The sequence below is a fragment of the Populus euphratica genome, unplaced genomic scaffold (assembly GCF_000495115.2).
Source record: "Populus euphratica unplaced genomic scaffold, PopEup_1.0 scaffold99.1, whole genome shotgun sequence".
Classification (NCBI taxonomy): domain Eukaryota; kingdom Viridiplantae; phylum Streptophyta; class Magnoliopsida; order Malpighiales; family Salicaceae; genus Populus; species Populus euphratica.
The window spans coordinates 373,827-398,334 of NW_011499902.1; the positions used below are offsets into that span (position 1 = coordinate 373,827).

Sequence of the window (24,508 nt, forward strand, 5' to 3'; positions counted from 1 at the left end):
TACTACTACTACTACTACTACTACTACTACTACTACTACTACTACTACTACTACTACTACTACTACTACTACTACTACTACTACTACTACTACTACTACTACTACTACTACTACTACTACTACTACTACTACTGTTATTATTATTATTATAGTTATTATAGTTATTATTGTTATTGTCATTGTTGTTATTATTGTTATTATTATTATTGTTATTATTATTATTACTATTGTTGTTGTTGTTATTGTTGTTTTATAATTTTTTTTTATAATTTGTACAATTAACCTCCTTGTGGTTCGACCCCGGTCTTGCCGGGTTATTTATTACTTCGACACTCCTGCACTTGGGAGAAGACATCAACCTTTTAGTCGTGTCAACCTCCTCAATATCAATTATGTAGACCAAAACAAGAGTTCCCTATTGTTGAGGGAGATGATGTCCTTAAATGGATTTATAAGTGTAACCACTATTTTGACGTGGAAGAAATTGCTGAGCAAGACAAGCTTAAACTAGCTTTCTATTATCTAGATGGCATGGCTCTATGCTGGCATCCAAATTACATGAGAAGCTTGGGAGGGTAGGTTGTATCTTGGTTAGAATATATAAAGGCTCTTTGCTATAGGTTTGAGGAGAGAAAAACCCTTTAGAGGAACTTATTGAGTTTAAACAAAAAAATAACTTAGAAACCTATATCAAGGATTTGAATATCCTCTAGAATCGATCCAAAATTTCTGAGAAAAATGCTTTGGTATTCTTTATAGGAGGGCTGGATGTAGAAGTTAAGAATATGATCAAGATGTTTGAACCAAAATCCTTGAACCAAGCATATACCTTAGCTAGATTGCAGGATAACACCCTCACCCATAAACATTATGGCTCTAATTCTAACAAATAGACTTATCACTCAACCACCTTTGCTTATCAAAACAAACCTGCCACCCCTTCTAGCTACAACAAAAATCCTACCAAATTCCTAAGTAACAACCTTAAACTACCACACACAGATATCTTACCAAAACCCCCACCTTACAACCCCAACATTACCCAAAGAACCACTAGACCCATCAGAAACAGGAACTTAGATGAGAGGAGAGCTAAGGGCCTTTGTTTTTAGTGTGATGATAAGTTTATACTAGGGCATAGATGTTAGAACAAGAAACCATATTCCCTATGTGTTATGGAATAGAATGAGGAGGGTAGTGAGGACAAGGCATTGACTTTGACCCTGACACCTACAATCCCTATATATCCCTTAATGCCTTAGAAGGAGTCATTGGCCTAAACACATTGCGGGTCACAGGTAGGGTCGAAAAATAGCCTTTATTTATCTTGATAGATTCTGGTAATACATATAATTTCATCAACAATCACGTAGCAGACAGATTGCATTGTAATCTTACAAACATTAAGGCTATAACAGTGCAGGTAGCTAATAGTGGAACCAAGACTTGCACTTCTGTGTGTAGCAACTTCCAATGGTCTATTCAGGAAGTTGATTTTATGACTTATATATTTACCTTGGATCTAAAAAATTATGATATGATTTTAGGCATTCAATGGCTGGCCACATTAAAAACCATCATATGCAACTATATAGAAATATGAATGGCATTTTGGTAGTAAGGTTAAGAGGTTTTTATCAAGGGAAATGATCCAGTGACCATGAAAACTATCAGACTAAAGCAACTTAATGGTTTGTTATGTAACACCAGTCTAGTTTCTCAAATTAATCTGTGCAACGTACGCTCTATTAATAGTCAAGAATAGGAGGAAAATTCAACATCCACTGGGTTACAACCTGACCTTGCTAAAAATACAGCTTTCACAAATCTGCAGGCAGAATACCAGGAGCTATTTGAAGAACCAAAGGGCTTGCCTCCTCCCCGCAACCATGATCACATTATACCTCTCAAGGAAGGCTCTAATCCAGTCAATCTCAGACCCTATCAACACTTCAGTCTATAAAAGGATGTGGTAGAACATATGGTTAAAGAAATCCTAGGCTTAGGAACCATTCAACATAGCCGTAGCCTTTTTTCTTCACTAGTCATCCTAGTCAAGAAGAAAGACAAATTATGGAGATTATGCATTGACTATAGGGCATTAAACAAACTTACAATCAAAGATAAGTTCCCTATTCCCTTAATAGATGAAATCTTAGAAGAATTGGTGGGTGCCTCAATTTTTTCTAAGATTGATCTCTGATCTGGCTCCTTAAGACACCTATAAGACTGCATTCAAAAAGCATAATGGACACTATAAATTCTTGGTCATTCCTTTTGGCTTGACTAACACCCCTGCTATATTTCAAAGTCTAATGAATGAATTATTTCAAGGCCAACTGAGGGAGTTTATTTTTATTTTTTTATAACATTCTTATTTACAGTAACTCCATGATAGAGCACCTAAGCCATCTCAAGACTGCTTCACGATCCTACAGACTAACCTACTGTATGCCAAGTATAGCAAGTGTGTTTTTTGTAGTAAGTTGAGTATCTAGGCCATGTTATATCGGTAGCAAGGGTGTCGACTAATCCCCATAAGATCAAGGCCATCCTTGATTGGCCTCTCCTATGTAACATTAAACAACTACGGGGTTTTTTAGGTCTCACTGGATAGTACAAGAGATTTGTTAAGGGTTGTGGTATCATTTGCAAACCCTTAACCTAGTTGCTAAAGAAGGATGCCTACAGATGGAATGAGGAAGCCACCTCAACCTTCAATCAACTGAAACATGTGATGACTTAACCTCCATTACTGGCGTTGCTAGATTTGACTAAACAGTTCATCATCGAGATAGATGCTAGCAGTAGTGGAATGAGGGCAGTTCTTATATAAGAAAGCCACCCGATTGCATTCATTAGCAAATCATTTAGGGTTAAATAATAAGCACTTTCCACCTATAAAAAGGAACTATTTGTTATTCTACTGGCAGTTACTAAATGGTGACACTACTTATGGGGTAGACATTTTGTTATACGTACTTATCATCTTAGTCTCAAATATCTATTGTAACAGAAGGTGACTTACCCATCACAACATGTGTGGCTTGCCAAACTCCTTGGGTTTGACTATAAGATTGAGTTAAAAAAAAGGAACGACAATGTGGTTGCTGATGCCCTCTCAAGGGTGTCCTATAAAGCTCTAAGTACCCTTGCAGTCTCTTCTCTTTCTACTACACTCTTAGAAGACATCAAGTAATCTTGGCATACTGATAAGGATGTGCAGACTTTTATTTAGGAATTAAACCTATAGCCTAACTCTCATCCTCACTACTCTTAGGCTAACTAGTTCCTATACAAGAAAGGTAAGTTTATGGTAGGCCAACATGGACCTTTTCAAACACAAATTATTTTTTTGTATCATGACTCAGCTGTAGGAGGCCAGTCAGGCACTACTATCACAATAAAAAGGGTGGCTAATGGGTTTTATTGGAAAGGCCAGCAAAAACATGTTAAACAATACATCAGGGAATGCCTCATTTACTAATAAAACAAGTCTAAAAACACACGCACTCCTAGGTTACTATAACCCCTCCCTATACCTATAGCTTTTTTCATTGATATTAGTATGGATTTTGTGGAGGGGCTCCCTAAATCTGAAGGGCGGCAGGTTATACTTGTGGTTGTGGATAAATTTAGTAAATATACACACTTCATGACTATTCCACGCCCTTATACTGCTTGTTCTGTGGCCCGAGTGTTTCTAGACAATGTCTACAAATTGCATGGGTTCCCGACCACTATTGTTAGTGATAGGGACATTGTCTTTCTCAATCTCTTTTGGAAAGAGCTCTTTACTAGACAAGACGTTAACTTTTACTATTCCACAGCCTACCACCCCTAATCAAATGGCTAGATAGAGGTGGTTAATAAGTTTCTTGAAAACTACCTGCGTTGCATGACAAGTACTTTACCAACACAATGGGTTCAGTGGCTTCCCCTAGCCGAAATGGTGGTAGAACACCAACTACCATAGGGTCACCAAATTCACCCTTTTACCCACCCCCTTTACACATTCCCTACTTCCCAAAAGACTCACCTATCAACACTGTAGATAATTTCTTATGTAAAAGGAATCAAATTCTACATGCAATCAAGAAAAAGCTAAAGAATACAAGGCATAAAATGATTCAACTTGCCAACAAACACAGAAGTGAAAGAGAATTTGCTATTGGTGATCTAGTCTATCTCAAATTACAACCATACAGACATAAAACCCTAGGCCACAGACATTCTAAAAAATTAGCTTCAAAATACTACAGTCCATATGAAGTTAGTAAAAATTGATATTGTGGCCTATAAATTGAAGTTACCCATCTTTACATCCACCCATCTTGTGTTTCATATGTCCCTATTAGGGGTGTTCAAAAAAATCGATAAACTGAGTAAATTGAGAAAACCAAACCGAGAAAATACTCGATCAAACCGATTAGAATATTTAGAAAAAAATTTGGTTCGGTTCGGTTTTTGATTTTATAATGCAGAAACTGATTAACCCGGACCTAACCGAACCGAACCGGTTAAAAAAAAGGTCCCTAACCACCACTGGTATAAATAGAAACTTTCCCCCTCTTGCCTAACCCTAACAAACTAACAAAGCACCCATCGTCCCACCCCCTCTCCCTCTCCCTCTCTGCTAACCTTAACCAGAGCACCCGCCCCAGTACTAGAGGCTCTCCCTCTCGCCTCTCTAAAATATTTTAGCTTATCGGACAAGTTCTTAAGAGAACTCAGACAAGTTCTCTCATTCAATATGACTACATCACAGAAGCATCAATGGGTAGGTATCAATTTCCTCTCCTCTCTTTTTATTTTTGGGTGATGGGTTTTTGTTGATGAGGTGATTAGTCGTGTTTTATTTCAGTTTTCAAGGATTTTTTATGTGGGGTCTGTGTGTTTCTTATTTACCTTGTAATTGATCATGGTTTTTCTTCAAGAAACCAACTTCTGGTTTTATTGGCTAGTTTTGTTCTCATAGTTTTTTTGCCTTTTCCTCTTCAAATTTTTTAATTTCTACAAAGGTCAACATGAGCTTTTCAAATGACATAGATGATGAATATGAGAAACTCTTTAGGAGATTGAATCCACCTAGGTATGTATTATGCAGATTCGTCATCTTCTTTTTTTAATCTGAGTATTATGGCAAAGTTGAGGTTTCATTCAATGCTAAAGTTTCAACATGTTAGATTTTAAAGTGAAAACAGATTTACATCCATTTTGTTTAGTTTTTTTTCTCCCTTTTTGTATGTCAGGGTTGTGATTGATAATGAAGCTTGCAAGAATGCTACTATCATAAGGGTAAGAGTTTTGGTTTCCTTTTTTAGTGGGTGTGTGCTCTTCAGTCTTGACCATCATTCTTGTTGTTTTTTTGGTACTAAATATTTCATTGTGTTACAGGTTCATAGTGTTAAAACATGGAACACTTCTCTGTGGGATTTTAATTCATGTCCAGATTTTAATTTATATTAAAAGTTAGCCAATTCATATTAAAAGTCAGCCATGTATAAAAGAGAAACAGAGTTGTGTTGTTGCTGAAAAACTACGCAGGATGTAAATTTTTAAAAGTTGAACATCAGTTTGCTTTGAATTTTAAAGCTTAATTTAATGTAAGGCTAAGCCATTTTAAAAAAAAAAAAAAAAAAAAAACTCATATGATGGGATTAGGTTTCCCGGTTTTTTTACTAAAAACCAGATTTAACCGAACCAGACTGGTTCGTTTTGAACAGATTTCTGATCCAGTTTGGTTAATTTTTTACAAGCAGATAATAATTTGGTTCGGTTGGTTTTTTTAGTCTAAACCAAGCCGAACAGAACCAAACCATGAACACCCCTAGTCTCTATTGAAGAAGAAAGTGCACACCACATTGCCTACTCTACCCTCTGAACCTCTTCTCCTTCCACGAGCTATTTTGGATCGCCAGATGGTTAAGAAGAATCTACAAGCAGCCACCCAACTCCTCATTCATTGGATAGGTCTTACACTTGTAGAAGCCACTTAGGAGTTTGCTGATAAGCTAGCCCTCTGTTTTTTATAATTCGACCTTAAGGACAAGGTCCATTTAAAGGAAGGGCAATTATTACAGGACAACAACTAATTAATGGGTTCACAAGGGGGAAATTCAAATTAAGGGAAGCAATTGATAGACGATGTGTTTTAGAGTTAGTCATTAAGTCCAAAACAGTGCATTTTATAAAGTTTATAATTATGTTATAAGTCACATGGAAAGGAAAGAAATCACGAGCTAGTTGTTAGGCTCCCTTATATATATAATAGTATTTTGTTGCAACAGATGCATGCATGCAATAATATTGAACCGATTCCTTTTCTTTCGGTAATTCTTCCCTTACATCTTCTTTGTGTTTTCACCTGCTTCTTCTTCTTTTCTTCTTCTTCTTCTTCTTCTTCATCTGCTTCTTCTACTCTGTCTTTTGACAACCAAGTTAATTACTTCAGGTCTCCTTGTCCTAGGAGGAATTCCTTAAGCTTTTTGCAGATTTGGATGGAAAAGCACCTGTTCTTGTTTTGTCATCTAAAAGTTCTCCAAAGAGGTCAAAAATAGGAATGTGAGCACCCAAAGGAAATGAAGGAGTTAGTAAATTTGTTGAGCTTCCTGGTGCTCTCTTAACAAAGGAAGATTATCCCATTATAATTGCAGGTGGGCTTTACCAATTTTTGTGGGAAATTTTTGAATTTGACATTTGATATAGAAAGGTTGTCAATCTTGATTCCATTTATGAATACAAATAGAAGAATTTAACACTCTGTTTGTTCATCTCTAACATGCTATTATTTTATCAAACCAACCATTAAGACAATCAGGGAGCGAGAACATTTGTATACACTTCTATTCAATACAGAAATTAATCAGCCACTAGTTATAAAACAAAGAAAGTATGTGAGAATCGGAGACACTATGGTTCCACTCATTCTTCCCAAATGTCCCGTGAAATGCTTCACTTGCCTCAGAAAAAAAAGAGACAGATATATACAAGAATGGTAACAATTCCTGGTTGTAAATACATGTTCTCGCTGTTGTGTGCACAGAAAAACTCGCAAAGGAAATGCAGTGTACTTCAAGTAGGAAGTGGTGAAATCTGAACTTGATCTTCGAACACCTATTTAATGGATCAAATTGTTGAAAAGAACCCTTTTTACTATGCTCTAAAGCAGTTGCTTCATAAATCCCTATAGCATGTAACAAAAACAAGAAGACTAAAGGTGTTTATTTATACCCATGTTCATGCCAATATGCTAGTGTTTGTTTTTGTATTATATTTACGTTCTAATAGTTTGGTGAATGATAATATAATTTTAAATGACATGCCTATCCTTTTCTTCTTCTACTCTGTATTTTTAGGGAAATAATAAGCTTCTCGAATATAAGACATCTATAACCTATCAAAATCTTTTACATATTCTAATTGCCTTATCCACTAGTCTAACCATAAATAAAAAAAAATAAAGGATTTGTCTCTCTATTGTTGACTGGTTAACTTATTTATTTAGAAATCACTAGGAACTTCCACAAATATTGCATGAAGCAACATGATGAAAGACTTTCAGACATACCAAAGCCCAAAATCAAGGAGTATATGATGAAGCCTAGAAGAGAAAAATCCATGTTGTAGACAATCTCCATGATAATGAAGCATCCTCCAGCTACCATTAGATGCCTTGGTGAAGAGAAAACCATATGCAGTCTGCAGATAAATAAAGTTGTTTCCATCATTTATCAAACCTAACAAACTTTTTTGATTACAAGAGTGCTATAAATGTAGTCAGACTTGTAACTTACATTTGCTTTTAATTAACCAACATCTATAGAACTGTTTCATTTAGGAAATTAAAAACATCCATGTAATTCTAGAATTAAAAACAAAAGACAAGAAATGCCATTAAAGAAATCACAGAGCCCATAGTATCTAGTCAAAAAACAAGTCTAAGTATGATAGTTAAAATATATCTAATATTTTTAACACAATGGAACCATTTTGTACACCATGGTAGTGCCATAAATAGTCCTCTTGATTGATGCATATAGGCCTCTAGACTAGTATAAGCAACTATGAAATAAATAAAGTGGTTGGTTCATCTTCATGGACCTCAAGAAAATGAGAACCAGCTTAAAATCTTATAACAAAAATACTAGTAGTGTATTTAGATAGCGCATCCCTCCAAAGGAACTTTATAATTATGCTAAAGTTTAATTAGCTAGCCATTACATGCTTTGAAATTTATTTTTACAAACAATTAATTCAACAAAAGTTAGTCTAAACAAGAGTAAAATGAAAGGCTCTGCATCAATTCAGCAGCGATCCAGAAAAAAATGGCACCTCTTCTCTACAATGTTGTCAACATAGAATATCAGGATAACTCCAAAAACAATAGTGCTAAAAAATGCCTAGGCTGAAAATGGCAGTTCTACACTGCTGCTAGAAGTTGATCCCTGAAATACTCAAAAATTAATTAAAAATTTTTTTCAATCAAGCCAAAGCTCCATGGGGATTTAAATAAAAATAATAATTTCCAAATCTTGATCTAGGAAAATTTAACATGGGGCTAAACATTTATATATTAGTAACTTACGATGATAAAGTCCTACATGACCACTAGAAATAGAAAACATGTTGAATAAGTAATGGTTATTGTGTTAAGCCTCCTTTTAAGTTGATTTTGACAACAAGCCACAATTGATATTAGAGTTTCATACAATGCCCAGAGAAAAAGGCAAATAGCTAATTAAGAGAATAATGGTCGGCACTGCTTTTATTTTGCTGACAGGGTACCAAACAATAATGTAAATGGATGAATATCAACTCCTAGAGTGAAACATGCCAAGCAATAACCCTTTTTAAAGCTGATAAGATTCCGACAAGCATTAGAACTACCATTTATCCCATACCTAGAACTACCTCTGTCTCATCCTAAGTAGCTGGACCATCTTTGAATGGTATTTCCCGTTAAGTCAAAACAAGCTTAAAAAATTCTATGAGAATTTGCAACAAGAATATAAGGCAAAAATATAAAGACATGAGATAAAAAGCCTAAATAAGGAAACACTAAGAAATTAATCATGCAATTAAAAAGTCCAACCTTGCCATCAAGAAGGACAAGTGTTAGCCTTGAAATCAAGGAACACCAAGAAATTAACTTGATGTGAACCTCGTGATCATATGGTCATGCAATTCATAATGAGAATGAAAACCACTCTAAGAAAGCTAAAGAAACCCCGACCTATAAGTAACTATGTACCTAAGAATCCAAAGTATATGAATGGCATCATGAAGCCATTTAATCTTTAATAAGTTAATGTATGATCTTTGTCCCTATAAAAACAGGTTGTTTGTAACACGTAAGGTAAAGGAAAAATCATGATTATTCAAATCACCATCATAGTTTTCAAAACTTGTAGTTATAAAAGCACATATATAACTATATATAACTATATATAACTATAATAAACCTCTTTTAAGTTGTAAGCCATGATGTCTTATCTAGTAATCAACTAACAAAATTTTAATACTAAAACAAATCATAAAACAATGTCTAATGGGCTAAAACAAACCTATTTTAGAATAAAACCTAAAGCTAATAATATTAAAAACTAAAATAAATAATAATAAAATTATAATCAAAGTTTTCTTGCTTGAAATCCTCATGCATGGCTTAAACTCCCTCTTTGCTTTATTTAAAAGGTGTATCGAAACTTCATGCTTTAAATTAACTAGGAAATTTTGTTTTTAATTGCTAGAATTTTCTCTCATAAATTGTCTCTCCTTAATCTCCTTGATATGCTAGGAAATCCTATAAAATTAGAAAAAAAAAATAACAAAACAATCCTAAGCCTCCTTGCCATCATGTACATTGCATAATTTATATGGAATTCTTGCAAACTATAAATAATAGTTGTTCTCATAAATATTTTTTATTTGACATGGAATCCTTATAAAATAGGTAAGCCAATAGTTGCCACACATATTTCAAAAAGCATTAAGTAATCCTTGTATTGACTGCATTCTATAATATACAAGGAAATAATGTTTCTTTAATTTTTGCTCATTCCTAACAAATTATAATCTTAACTTTAAACACGTCATTCATTCTTATCTAGATAAAGTAATGGGTTTATCATGTATCACTAGAAAGGTATGGATGTCCAATCCAATTAGAATAGCAACATAATTCCTTCTATAGATTTAGATATAATCTAATAGTAGATAAAGGTCTGGACAAACAAATTTGACAAAATTTATCTAATAACTTTTACCCTTTAAAATATTTCTTTTCCAAACTTCTATTGACTTGAAATTTCAACCCAATATATAAAAGCATGTCCAGAAAGTCCTATGAAAATCTCAGCTAGATTCGTTGCTCAAGTTGAAAATTATACTAAATTGAGTAAAAATGAACAATAAAAAAGTTTGTGCTAAAACCCAAAATCTAACCTTACTTATATCATATCATAACCCTGCAATTAGGAAGTCCAAACTTACCATCAGGAAGGAAATGTATCAACAATGTAAATAGGATACACAAAGAATTCATCACTGCAATTAAGAAACTAAACCCTAATATTAGGAAATGAAGATTTAACTCCAATGTTAGGAATTCTCAATTTTAACTTTGTAATAAAAAAGTCTAACTCTGCCATCAGGAAGGATATGTGTTAACCCTGTAATTAGAAAACACCAAGAAATCAACCCTATAATCAGGAAGTCCAACCCTACCATTAGGAAGGACATGTGTCAACCCTAAAATTAAGAAGTGCTAATAAATTAACCATATCTTCAGGAATCTCTATTTTTCAACCTTGTCATTAGAAAGCATCAACTTTAATCCTATGATCATAAAGAAAAGACTAACCTTGCCATCAAAAAGTTTCAGACTCAACCATGCAATTAGAACACCATCAATCAAGTCTCATAGCCAAGTAAGCCATTTCTAAACTATGAGGTAAGTCACTTGAAAACAAAGAATTCATGAAAAATATTAGATGTTTTTCACATAACGAACAGGTTATCCCACCATAAACCATGGGCAAGTCATCTGATTAAAGACCACGAGCATTTTATTAAATCATAAAGCATATGCAGGTCATCCAATTATAGACCAGATGCAAGTTACTTAATTATAAATCACTAGTAGGTCACTTGATTAGAGATCACATGTGAAACCCTGAAAAATAAGTGATTATAATAAATAGTTAAAAAAATAAAAATAAAAATAAAATGAGAAAATTTGGATTTTTGGTGAATAAATAAATAAATAAAATCACTTATTGACTAGTTTTACGCTATTAAGCATAATGCTCAATTTGACTGTTAGATCAGACTAAAATTTTACAAGGAATCTCATAACAAATAGTCCTACATTTAATTATAATTTTAGGGCAATCTAAGTTAGGAAGATATTTTAAAACTATTAAAAGTTGGATAGTAAATAATATAAAATTTGTTAGTGCTAATTTTGTAAATATTCTGATGAGCTAGCAAAGTTTCAACAACTTATTCTCTCTTCTTTTGATGTCAGAAACAGAGACATAATATAGAGATAAAAAAGAGAGATAAAAGAATGAGAGTAAAGCACTTAAAACAAAAAAAAATACCTTAAGAGAAAGAGTAGAAATTATATAGAATTAAGTATTTGAAAGGTATAAAACATAAATCACTCCCTCAAACAAGGATTTAAGAAGAAACTAAGTGAGGGAGAAGGGAAAAAAAGAGGTTGTAGGTCATAGCAATGAAGAAAAATTGAAGAGGAGGAAAAACATCATCAAGTTAACTTTCAAAGTTCATTTTAATGCTAGGTAATGAGTTCTAAGTTGTTTAAACAAGTTTGGATGAAAAGAAATAGATTTAATGCATTGTTCTTAGATTTTTGAATTAGGGTTCTTAAGAGAGAATTTGGAAAAAAATATGAAATTGTTGAAATTGATACATTCATGATAAGATAAGTTGAAAATGATGCAAAATAATGAAGGATAGCATATAATAATTTAAGTGTCATGGAGACAACGTTGACTAGTCATGTTAGGAATAAAAGATGATTAACATGGAATGTAATAAAGTTTGGATAATTATGTGTGATTGTGGTGTGATGATGCATAAATAATAAAGTTATAATAGAGATAATATGTGGGAAAAGTTAAGTAAATGGTTAATGTCAATGCATGTTAATAAGTATAGGTAAAGAATGTAATGTATTTCAATGCAAAATATTGGAAAGAGTATTAAATTATATGTTCATAAACAAGTTAGTTAATTATGAAGGTATAAGAAATGGTGTGAGGATTTAGTTAGATGATTATATGACATAGTTATTTTGTCATGCTTAGTAAAATCAAATATAAACAAAAAACAAAGTTAATGAGATATGAAAAGAAATAAGTGAAGTATGAAAATGTAAATCAATTAGAATTAAAGGTATTTACTATCGATAATAAAATGATGCATTTTAAGGGAAATTAAGTTAGGAAAATATGTATATTTGATAAGAAATGCTAACAGAAGAATGAATTAGTATGAATAGAATTAATGTTGAGACGAGAATTATTGGAATATGTAATGTTAAAATATATAACGTGATAATGAAATTATGTATGTTATAATTCTGGATGTGAATATGCTAACAAGTATACCTTCCTTTTAATTATAAGAGGAACATTCGTGGTTAGAACTTTAGCGGAGCAAGCTCAAACACCTAGATTTGCATGTAGGTGGTTTGCTCCTTCACTATGTCAAGTGATTGTAGTTGTTATTTTTTTTAATATACATGAATGAGTTGTTTTTGTTATGTATGTTTGATAATTAGTGGAACAAAATTATTTCATAAATGTAAGAGAATTATGAGAATATATGGTGAAGAATAAAAATGATTCAATGAATAAATTTAATAATATAAAAGATAATATGCATAACTTAGTTGTCTTAATTGTCAAAAACTAAGAAGATATAAATATCTTAATTTTGACTTAGTTTCCAAAGTGGTGGAAATATAAGGTGAATAGTATTTGACTTAATTATTCCTATGGGAAAGACTAAGATGGTATCACTTGATGACTTAACTATTTATAAAGACATGAACTAAGGAGATTTAATACAGAAATTGACTTAGTCATCCGTAAGAACGGAAACTAAGGTATAATTATAGAACTTAGTCATCTATGTATGAGACGACTAATGTGGTAATGAACTTGATCAGAAATTGAGGAAGATCTAAATTATTTGTGTGATTACTTGGTTTCCATTAAAAAGGTATAAGTCGAAGTGGATAAAGTGATGAGAATTAGATTATGTTAAAGAAGATCCAAGATGATTAGATCATAATTATGTACAATAAATTGTATTTTTAGTTGATGGTGACACTAGGAAAAGTCAATTTACAGAGAAGATTGTGCTGAATTTTCAGTAGCTAGAATAATAATAATAATAAGCTTAAAATGTTGTTATATATATAATTATCTAATTTTTCAACAAATATGACATAAATTAAATAAAGGATGTTACATTACAAGTAGGTTACTCAACCACAAACCACAAGTAGTTCACCTAATTTGAGATCATAGACAGATCACTCGATCACAAACCACAAATAGGTCATTTGATTAGAGATTATGAGCAAGTTACCCGATCACAAATAATGGGTAGGTCACCTATTCAGAGACCATGGGCATGTTGCTTGAATAACAATACCATTTATTAAGATAGAAAAAACCTTTGATTTTTAAAATAATTGAGTTTTGAAATATCTATTAAGAAAACCAACTCTTCATTTGCTAATATCAAAACCCCCTATGTGAATTGTTCTCCCAACATAAAAAGGCCTTCATATCTTTTTTTTTTTTACAAGCTTATTTTTCAAAGTCCCTCACAAGACATTATACAGTAAGTATTATGAAAAAAGAACTATCATAACTTCTTCTTTTTTTTACTTTTTTTCTCTTAAAAATATATAAAAAAATGAATCTAAAAAAAAATATTTTTGATGCATTCAAGTTGTTTTCATTTTTTCAATGTCTTTTTGAAAGAATATAAAATTAAAAAATATATTTTCAATGTATTTAGCTATTAGCATGTTCATTTCAAAATTTTTGGTTAACTTTTCTCATTGAGTTGACATTGATATACAAAAAAAATACAAAAAATAGAAAAATGGACAAATAGACCAAAGCATAAAGAGAAAAAATGAAGGGACCAAGATAAAACCAAGTTGCTTGAAAACTAAGCAATTGAAATGAAGAAACAAAATAACTTATAAATAGTAAAAAAAAATCTAGAATAAAAGGAGCAGAGACCGCCATTAGATGAAAAAAACCTTAACAAACAAAAATATTGTTTATCATCTCTTTCACCCAAAATGCTTTCCACCATTTTTTTTTTTAGAGAATATGATTTGAAAGATTGAGAAATAATCCCTATAAAAATGATAGTCATCTTTTCCTACCTTTCTCACACAAAAAAACCATAATCTTGTCTGTATTTCTCTAAACCTAAAACTTATGCCCTTGATCTCTCTCTATTTCCATTAACCTTTATTTCTAATGATATCACTACCATTATCTTTCTATCATGTCCCTTTCAAAAACCCCTAATCAATTGAAACCACTAGCGCTTACATCATCGTCAATTAAAAAGAGAGGAGAAAACAACCATAAGATCTTACCTCTTTAACTTCTCTCTCCTTTGACCTTTAAACCATATAATCCCATTGTCATTCTTCTTCTCCTGAAGGAAAACATACAACTATATAATCCTTATAACATAATAACCTCATTATGATCAAATTAGAAAGTTATAAAATGAATTGGTAAAGAGAAAAACCACCACCACATATCGATGGTGTTATATCTCCCACACTAACAGGAGGTGACTTACACCACCACCACATGTTGAAGTAGGATATTTGAGCGCACTCTTTGGATCCATCCATGAGCTAATCAAACATTAATGGAGCATGCAACAATGCGCTGAATATGACAACTCACTTTTGAAGCATGACTATCATGTGCCAACACTAATTTTCTTCATTCCAACAATATTTTGTCACTATTTTGAATTTCAAACCTTTCTTGAATAGTTATATTGCTTTATTATTTATTTTTATAGTGTTTTATAATATGGTTTGGATTATATAATATTCATTGAATGAATATTTATATTGAATAAATATCATGCTTATCTGATGATTTGCCCTGTGATGAGATTTTGGAATTATGCAATATATATATGGGATTATTTTATGTTGAAATGATGTTAGAATAAATCCATCAAATCTTGAATACTCATTCTCATATGTAAACATTGTGTGGAATAACATGCTTAGACTTTGTTTGTGACAATGTTTAACGATAAATTTTATGAGCAAGTATATTGGTGAATCACTTCCTTTCATTAACCATGCGAAGAGTTTAGTAAGATTTTGTTTTATTTTAAAGTATTTTTCTTTAAAAGTTAGTGATTATTTGTGACAATGTTTAACTAATAATTTATTTTGCAAGCTATATAGATTGGGCACGAGCCAACTTTGATGAAGTTATACGTGGAAACACATATATGAAAAAAGAATAGACAAAAAGGGGTGTAATAATTCATAGACAACCAAGTCGAAACGTTTGTTATAAGTAAACTTGGAAACCCTTTGAATATTTTTTTGACTATTTTTTTTGTCAATATATTTAGCTTTTTTTTAATAAAGGATACATATAACACTGATATACATGCCAAATACAAAAAAGACCCTTCAACCCATTTGGAATACGATCCAGAATGTGAATGAAGGCTAGAACAACCGGTAGACTCGATAATAATCAAGTTTATGGTATCTTTATTACTACGGTCTGAGATGTGATGGCATGTTGTAGTGTCTCAATTGTAGGCATTCCATAATCAAACCTGAGGCGACTATCATCAACCATTCAAGAGCTAGTTCAAGAATAAATTACTAATGCGAAGGTTGATTTGAGGGTTGGAATGGAGGCGCAATATAAAAAATAAAGTAGAAAGTAATGACAACAAATGATGACTTACATGTCAACTTATTATTCTCTAACTTATAGACCTCCAAGGAATTTTCCTCCCCTCCCCCTCCATCCACAGCTCCAACATTTCTCAAATATATTAAGATATTTATAATTGATTTTGGAGTTAAATTAATGATATTAAATTTATTCTTTAATTTAATTTAGTTGTTTAATGTTAAATTATTTTATCCAAATAAGCATGTATTTAAAAAGAAAAAACAAATTACTGAAATATTAATGGAATCACTAACAAACATGAAAGTTCTACTGGTGATTTCATCAATAATATAAGCCTATTTTATTGGAGAATTACAAAAAATTATAAATTGTTTTGATTTTATTGATAGATTCGCCGACATAATTTGTATGTTAGGAATTCTCTCAAGGAATCCATCAGCGATGCACAATTAATTACCAAGGGTTAGTTCGTTGTTGATCTGTTAGTAATATTTATCAATGGATTAGCCAAGGTTAGCAAAAAAAATTTACATGAATATTTTATTAGTGTTTCTTTGATTAAGTTATTTTATCAATTGAATTATCAACACGTCTAAAATCTCTAATAAGAAAATTTTTGATGAAAAGTTTCCATTGACAAATCCATCTATAATATTTGTAAGTAGCTGAAAATATAGTTTAAACACCAACAAAATATTCGTTGATGATAATCAATTTTCTAGTTGCGACTTGGATCAAAATTACAAAATATGCATGAGCTAAGACATGGATTAATGTTACCAATCATTCCAGTAATTAATCAATAATTTATCAACAAATTTCAAACATCTAGGCATGCATGTAAATATCTTGCTAGCACAGAACTGCGGGATGCATTTCCTCACTGCAGGAAACTAAGATCGGACAGAATAATAAATATGGATTCATGTATAAATATGTATTCACACTATTTAACACAAACATCTCTTGGCAGTCTCCCTCTCCACTCTTTATTGTTAAACCACGTGCGTGTGGATCCCTACCTAAAAATTAAGGTTGGCCCATGTTGGACATGTCTCGGTTTCTGTTAGGTAATAAGATGTTCCGAGGTCCAAGTTAAAGAATTCTTTTAAAATAAAACCATATTATTTTAAAAAAATAATTAATTCTAGTTGATATAATAATCTGGTAATTTATAATTTTTTTCCAAGTCAGTTATTAAATTTTATACTGTACAAAGCTCCCATGTTTATTTTTTTAGTAATTTAATTTTAATTAAAAACCTATTGTTTTTAATTTTTTAAGAAAAGGTAGGGTAAAAAAAAAACAAAAAAAAAAGATCTCTAGATGGTATGATATAAGTTTTATAAAAAATATATTTTGATCTTTAAACTTTAATAATCATGCAAATTATATAATTTGAGTAACTCAATGTTTTTCTAATTTAATTTTAATATAAAAATTTATTTTATTATTTTTTAATCCCTAACTATACTCTTCACTAAGCATCCACTTCTATTCTAATTTTGCACACAGTGGTAGCAAATTCATATATCAAAGCAAGTAGCAAAAAAAGGGTTACTGGTAATTGTTCTTTCAAATCAGGAAACTTGAGTGGGATATATAATTTATGTCATTTTATCCACTGATGTAATAATACACCTTGGATTATTGAATTACAGTACACTTTGAAACAATTTCCTTTTTACAAGTCATCTTAAAATGCTATTCCAGTCAAATCTAAGAAGGAGGGGATCATGTTGAATGTAGATAAGAATTTTTTCCCCTTTTTGTTATGTTTATTTTTTATTTTTACTCTAATATTTTCTCTAAGTTAGGTATGGGAGGTTGATGATGAAAGCTAGTGCGCGTATATGTTGATGATTGTTCATCAGGCTCAATGGACATGTTTTCACAGAGGCAATTGTCTGCTCCAAGTGCATGCACCAACAAAAAGACTAGTGATGAAGAAACAAAATTCTTTGAGAAAGTAGTCAAAAATCGCAGATAATAGAAGCTTTTAAGATTCTTACGGTCCTTTTCATTCAAGAAAAGCTAAGAACACATATTGCTCTATCTTCTTGTGAGCATGATATGGCCCATTTAAGCTGTCTTCTATCTTATATCTTTGGATTCAATGCATCTGTACATGCTTTTCCTTTCTTTAGTGCCATGAAATTATTCTACAGTTTACTCATTACAATCATTCAAGTCTATGAACTGGAAACATCAATGAGAATATGAGATTCTATTCATCCATATGTTTGTAGGACCTATGTTTCTGATAATAAATCCGGAAGACTGTTTGTGTCTTGTTATCGTCGTTGTTGTATGTCGCAAAGCCTATCGTATGATTCTATTTGAAGTTTGCTTGTCCCTTCAACCAGGGCCGGAGGCAGGGGGTGGCTGGGCCCCTGCAGCAAAAAAATTTCCTGGCTTCTTCCCGCTTTCAACGCTGACTGTGCTTTTCACCCGAAGGAAGTTATGCAAGAAAGAAGTGGTTTGGGTCAAGTGATAATCCAAAGGACATGTGTTTTTCCTTCAAAGACTTTGCTACCAATCTTGATGTTGCCATGATTTCAATGTTATTGAGCCATGATGATGAAGCAATTGATTGTGTGGTGATGGATTCCTGGTTGATTAGCTTTGAGCTATTGTTTTTTACACAATGGAGCTACGACTGTTGCTTGGTTAATCAGTATTATGGAAGGCAAGATAGAAACCTACCACCTACAAGAACAAACACCAGAGAGCTAATAAGAGAATGAGCCATTTCTTGGAGGTCTATTCCATTGGACTTTATCCTTGTATCATCCCTACAGCTGGCTACTAACTGGGAATTGTTTTTTCTCAAGGGTTTTGGCCATTATAGTTTTCTTTAGCTGCTAGTAACTAGTTCATGGACAAGGTTGATTCATGCAGGTGATGGTCAAGGGGAAGTCTACTTGATTTGATTCATATTGAAACAAGCACCAATTACATCAATTCACATGTTACTCAACAAATGTGACTGTGATTGAGATTGAAATTGGATACACATCAAATTTGTCTACATATTTCTGGTATATGCAAGGAGTATAAACAGGAAATCGCTAGTATGCTTGTTCATGTAAGATCATTACTTAGATTCTGTTGACAGCTGCATAAGACTATCTTCTTTTCCTGTTTCTCTGTCTCTTGCACACTAAAAAAAAACCATGAACCACATGAAAGTGTCTGGTTAAAAGGGTATAACAGATTCACCAAGTGGCCCAAATGCCAAATTCCAAATCATAAAGTGGATGCATGTATAATTTTGTCACAAAATGGATAATTTTATACAAGCAACACATAAAGCCTAGAGAGCCTGTTGGATCAAATGGATGCTTAACTGCTCATGCAGACAAAGCAGCATCAATACATAGGATGTTAAACACCACAAATCACTATAGCAGATCAAATTTGAAAAAGAGAAAAAGAAATTAGCCCTCGAATTGGACAAGTAAATAGCAATATAATCTCTCTGTTTTTGTACTTCATTTCTGGACCTTTTTGTGGAGTAATGCAAATATCATTAGCATTTCTGCCACATAAATAGACATTTGATTTGCGGCAAAGGGTGATAGCTAGGGAGCATATTCTTGTGCTTTATAGCAACAAAGAGTAATTGCCAAAAAAGCGGTCAAATGGACCATGTAGAGTGGAAGCAAGTGATTTCTCCATATCTTTCTCTTGACCATTTCTGTGTCTCCTGTGCATCATCAGTTGAATTTGTTCCCTGCAGAATTCATGGTTCAGCATCAGTCACTTTTGACATGCAACAGGAAATATTCATATGTGCTTACAACTGTATTTAATTCCATGCCAGCACAGGTAGAGATATAATGTATGCATGTACGAAATGGAACTTCCAGCACATAGCGACCAAATTATCTAATAAACTGCAATTCAACATATTAATTATTAGGGAAAAGATAAGGCAGACAGTAAAGCTAGTCAAGATTCAAGAAGTTAATGTAAGAGCACCTGAGCCTTCTTGGAAGATTCTGTGAGATTTTTCAGGTCATTAGAACAACTGGCAGCGGCAAGCTCCAACGAGAGAAACTGGGTTTTGACAAAACAAGGTTAATCCAAACATGCTGGTGCAGGGAACTATAAGATGAAACAGTAAAAATGTTTGTACCAGATTTTTTCATAGTAGGGTTACCTCAACTTGATTCTGCAATGAGTGTACATAATTGATTATCTCCTCAAGCATAACTGCCATCCCCATTGGCTGTATGTTCATGCACTCATGTGAGCTACATCTTATGGATATAATCAAGAAATTTAAACTTCAACTCCGAATAAGCGAAGGTACATGTTTTTTACGATTATACAAGAATAATAAATGCATGAAATATGCTCAAAAATAAACTTGTGCTAAGGATTCTTACCTTGTGGCATCCAGGAACAATGTCTTGCAAGCATCTTAATTTGCTATTGATTTTCTCTCTTCTTATCTGACACAACAAAGTAGTAAATTCACTGTCAAATTCTTCACTTCTTGACTTTCATTAGTACATTCCTATTGTTACACGTTAGAAGATATAATAAGCCTGGCCAGTGGTTAATAATCAGGCCTTATTGAATGTGTAAACTCTATTCAGTCAAAAACATACAAATTTACCCTTTCTGCTATACTGTGACTGTCTGTTGCCTGGCCTCTCTTAGCTCTAACATGAATAACTTCCTTTGATTTGTTCCCTTCTTTCTCCTTGTTTTTGCCTTTCTTACCTCTTCCTAAGTTCTGAACACATCAAGAAAAAGTAGTGCTCAACTTACTTTTTGCACAAAGACTAGGAGTTAAAAACTGAAATTATAAAACAACCAGTAATAACTTCATGAAACAGACGGAAACGCACATTCTTTTTCTTAGTGATGTTTATAGAGGCTGTAGGAGAAACGTTCTTGGAGCTGCCTTTTGATTGTTCCATTGCTTTTGGCTTCTTCCTTTCATGGAAAACATTTTGATTAAAGCTGACAGAATGAACAAGTGGTGTTGTACTCAAGATGTGAGGATGGGAAGTGCTTGAAAGGTTGTTGTGATTATATGTTGCAGGAAATTCAGGTTGTTGGTGGGCCAAGAAAGAGTCTGCTGAGAAGTCATGAATGATGCTGAAATTCTCCAAGATGCTTGGATTCAGCTCTGGAAGATGCTTGAGCATCTCCATGTTCATGTCCATCATCTCTGTCAAAGGTTGAGAAGCCCCATGCCTCTGCAGATATTCTGCAAACTCAGCCATTAAACTTCCAAGTACCAAAGCTTCTTAAAGGGCCTTATTTTGCTTACATATAAGAGGGCTTTGGAATACAATTTATAAGATTCCAACATGGTGCATTATTAGCTTAACAGCTTGTATTATTAGTAACTTGGATCTTGGGCCATGAAAATATGGTATCAATGTAAATTTGTTTTGCTTTACAGTTAAGCAAGTGAAAATTGAAAGCACAGGAGACTTAAAAGTGGAAATTTCATTTTCTGAGTCTAAGTTTCAATGGTAGGGACATGCAAAAGATATACATATCCAGTAGAGTAGGCCATGTATGTTTTTAGGGTGGGGCTAAAATATTGGAAGAAATATGATAAAAGTACAATTCTTTTTTGCTTTGCCAAAGGAAAAGAAAAGGTTAAGGTAAACTTCGTTTCTAGCTTGACATGAGGTCAACTTGGGACCCTGTATCATTTACAAAATGATATAGGCAATCTTTTGAGCAGCATGAACTATAACATAGCTTACTCAGTTGACCAGTTCAACAGTGTAAGGTTGCGGGGTATCTATCACTGCATTTTAAAAATATTTAAAAAAAAATTAAAATTCTTTTAATTTTTCTTTAAATTAATATGTTTTTAATGTTTTTAAATTATTTTGATATACTCATCTTAAAAATAATTTTTAAAAAATAAAAAATATTATTAGTATACTTTTCTAAAAAAATACTTTAAAAAATAACCGCAATCATATTTTCAAATACATTGTAATAATTTCATAATATTGCTCATGAAATTTCTTAATATAATTAAATTTGTATTTTAAAGATTTTTCTGTAACATTAGCAGCGTTAAAATTTATTATATAAATTTGATGTGCTATTAGCCTATTAGTTTCTATGTGCAAAATTAAAAACCTGAAAAAAAATTAAAAAAAATTATTTAACTGCCACTAAAGATTTATTAGGAAGAGTAATAGTGTCATTGGATTTGCACTGAGACTCGGGTGCATTGTTGATTGTATTATTCATATGAATAGTTGGCAATTTTTTTCTTTCCGATCATTGAAGTTTTATTATTTACAATTTTATCCTTCTAAATTATATTAACATGGTTTAAACACATAAAGTTTTCTGTGTTTAAAGTTCTTTTAATTCGCATGTTCTCCTATACACAAAGTGTCAAGGAATGTTCTACTATGAATTAAATTTTGATTTTGCAAAATAAAACTTTATATTATAATAGAAAAAATTTTAAAAAAAAATGAAGCAGGCCCCATTTAGATTATTGCGTGGAAAGCTTAACTTTGCTCCCTTCAGTTTTAGTTTGCCTACTAGATTTATCACCGACGGGTATATCATGTGCCAAAACTTTTTTTTATTAAAAAAATTTGGACAATGCAAGCTTGTTTTAAAAAATACAACTTGGGGTGTAGACCCTCTCATAACTCAATTTTAACCCTATTTTTTGTATATATTTCAAAAGATTAGAAAACAAAAGTTCATTTAGTCAATTTTAATCATTTTTTTATTTTTGTCATTACGTGTCAAATTAAGTTAGAAAAAATCATAAAAATCACAAAAAAATACAAAAGAAGTTTAAGAGATAAAAAGCAAAAAAATATAGTTGGAAGTGAAGATGGACCAATGATTGAGTCTCCCAATTCAAATATTGAGTTTGGGAGTTTTTAAAATCTCAGGAATGGTTTAAGTTGTAATAGGAGATTAAATTGAAGAGAAATCTAAGAAATAAGGCTCAAATGGGTTTAATTTGGCTGAAAATACACAATTCTGGAAACCATGGACCAAACAGAAAAAAGAGGTAAATATAGGGTTTAAATCGGACTATTCAAGGGCTAAATTGAAAGGAAATTTGGAAGTAGAAATTCTGATGGGGCCTAATTTACAGGCATTACGAAGTCAGTTAAATTGTCTTTCCATTTCTTTGTGTTATGTTTTCGTAATATACCAGGTTAAAACATTTATTTTTTTTGTTTTTTTTTTTTTAATTAACGTGGAATGTCTGACCTAGCTTATGCGCACCACGACTAAAACATTTTGCTTGAATCATTGCTGGATACAAAGGGCATGCTCAATCAGATGTCATGAATTTAACGATGGTTGCCTTTCTTAGTAAAAACTCAGCATGCTCACCGTTAGAATTTCTAGTAATTATAATATTAATATAACTCTATTTTATAACTCTATCTTTCTAAAGAGAACATAAAAACTTCTTTTTCTTTTTTCTGGCTGCAACGTTGGGTAGCCATAGACGCACCAAGAAAAAAGGTTGATACATGAATCAACTTTTTAAAAAAATCACGCTGAAGCTGAAAAAGAAAAGATTAGTTAAAAGAAAGGTGATGAAGTTAAGAGGAGGAGCAAAATTATGAAGTTAAAAAACAAAAACGATTTGTGCCAGCCTGACTCAATATGTTAAATATACAAGTTGTTTCATGAAACTAGAATAAATAAATAAATAAAAGCTAAAGTTAAATTCTAAACAATTTTGGTATCGAATGATAAAATTATAAAGAAGATCAATTAAAAGAAAAGAATAAAAAAATCCAAGCAAACCAAACTCTCGAATTTAAATCAAAACAAATCATGAAACATCATGCACCTCAACTCCAAGACAACATAATGTTGAAGGATGAAGTACAAAAAATATTAAATTTAAAAAGAGCAACTATAAAAAAATTAAATCAGCTCAGATCAACATAAGACAACATAATGTTGAAGGATGAAGTATAAAAAATATTAAATTTAAAAAGAACAACTATAAAAAAATTAAATCAATTCAGATCAACGTGCAAAACTTGCGGTCTAATTGATAGACAAGGATAGACAAATAGAAAGGAAAGTGAAGAAAATCACAAAGCCTATTATAAAAAAACCTCATCCTTGATTGATGAAACCAAAAATAAAAACTAATTATTTATTAATACAATGTTGAAGGATGAAATCTTTTTTAAAAAATCAATTTAGAAAACTTATCAGAGTAGATCTAAGCAAATCTCTCAAACCTAAGTTAATTTCTAAAATTTGCCAAAGTGAAGCTTGACTACAACAAAAAAAAAAAAAACCCAACCCGCCAAACTTGCGTTTGAGTTTATGGGACTGGATAAATGAAGAAAAAAATAATCATGAAGTCAAGTATAAAAAAACCTCAACTTTGAAAGATGGAACTAAAAAAAAAATTAATTTTCAACTGATATTATATTGAATGATAAAATCAAAAAAAAATCAATTTAAAAAAATCAAAGTAAATTCAACCAAAAACAACAAATAAAAAGACTCAAGATAACGCGAGTCAATTTGGA

At 31.9% G+C, this 24,508-nt stretch overlaps 1 protein-coding gene and 1 long non-coding RNA gene across 2 annotated transcripts in view; both read right to left on the reverse strand.

Annotated features, from left to right (window-relative positions):
- LOC105132996 (uncharacterized) overlaps window positions 1-6,277 on the reverse strand; it is a 12,766-nt gene extending 6,489 nt beyond the window's left edge. The window contains exon 1 of the long non-coding RNA XR_843692.1: window positions 6,208-6,277. This is a non-coding gene — a long non-coding RNA (uncharacterized LOC105132996). The remainder of the gene's footprint in view (window positions 1-6,207) is intronic.
- Window positions 6,278-18,949: 12,672 nt separating this feature from the next.
- On the reverse strand, window positions 18,950-21,370 carry LOC105132997 (transcription factor BEE 1-like). The gene is made up of 6 exons (XM_011036765.1): window positions 20,840-21,370; window positions 20,605-20,724; window positions 20,372-20,437; window positions 20,143-20,211; window positions 19,962-20,039; window positions 18,950-19,713 (listed from the first exon to the last, which is right to left on the reverse strand). The coding sequence occupies exons 1-6, from the start codon at window positions 21,218-21,220 to the stop codon at window positions 19,618-19,620; spliced, it is 810 nt and encodes a 269-aa protein (XP_011035067.1). The 5' UTR covers window positions 21,221-21,370; the 3' UTR covers window positions 18,950-19,617.
- Window positions 21,371-24,508: the final 3,138 nt, after the last annotated feature.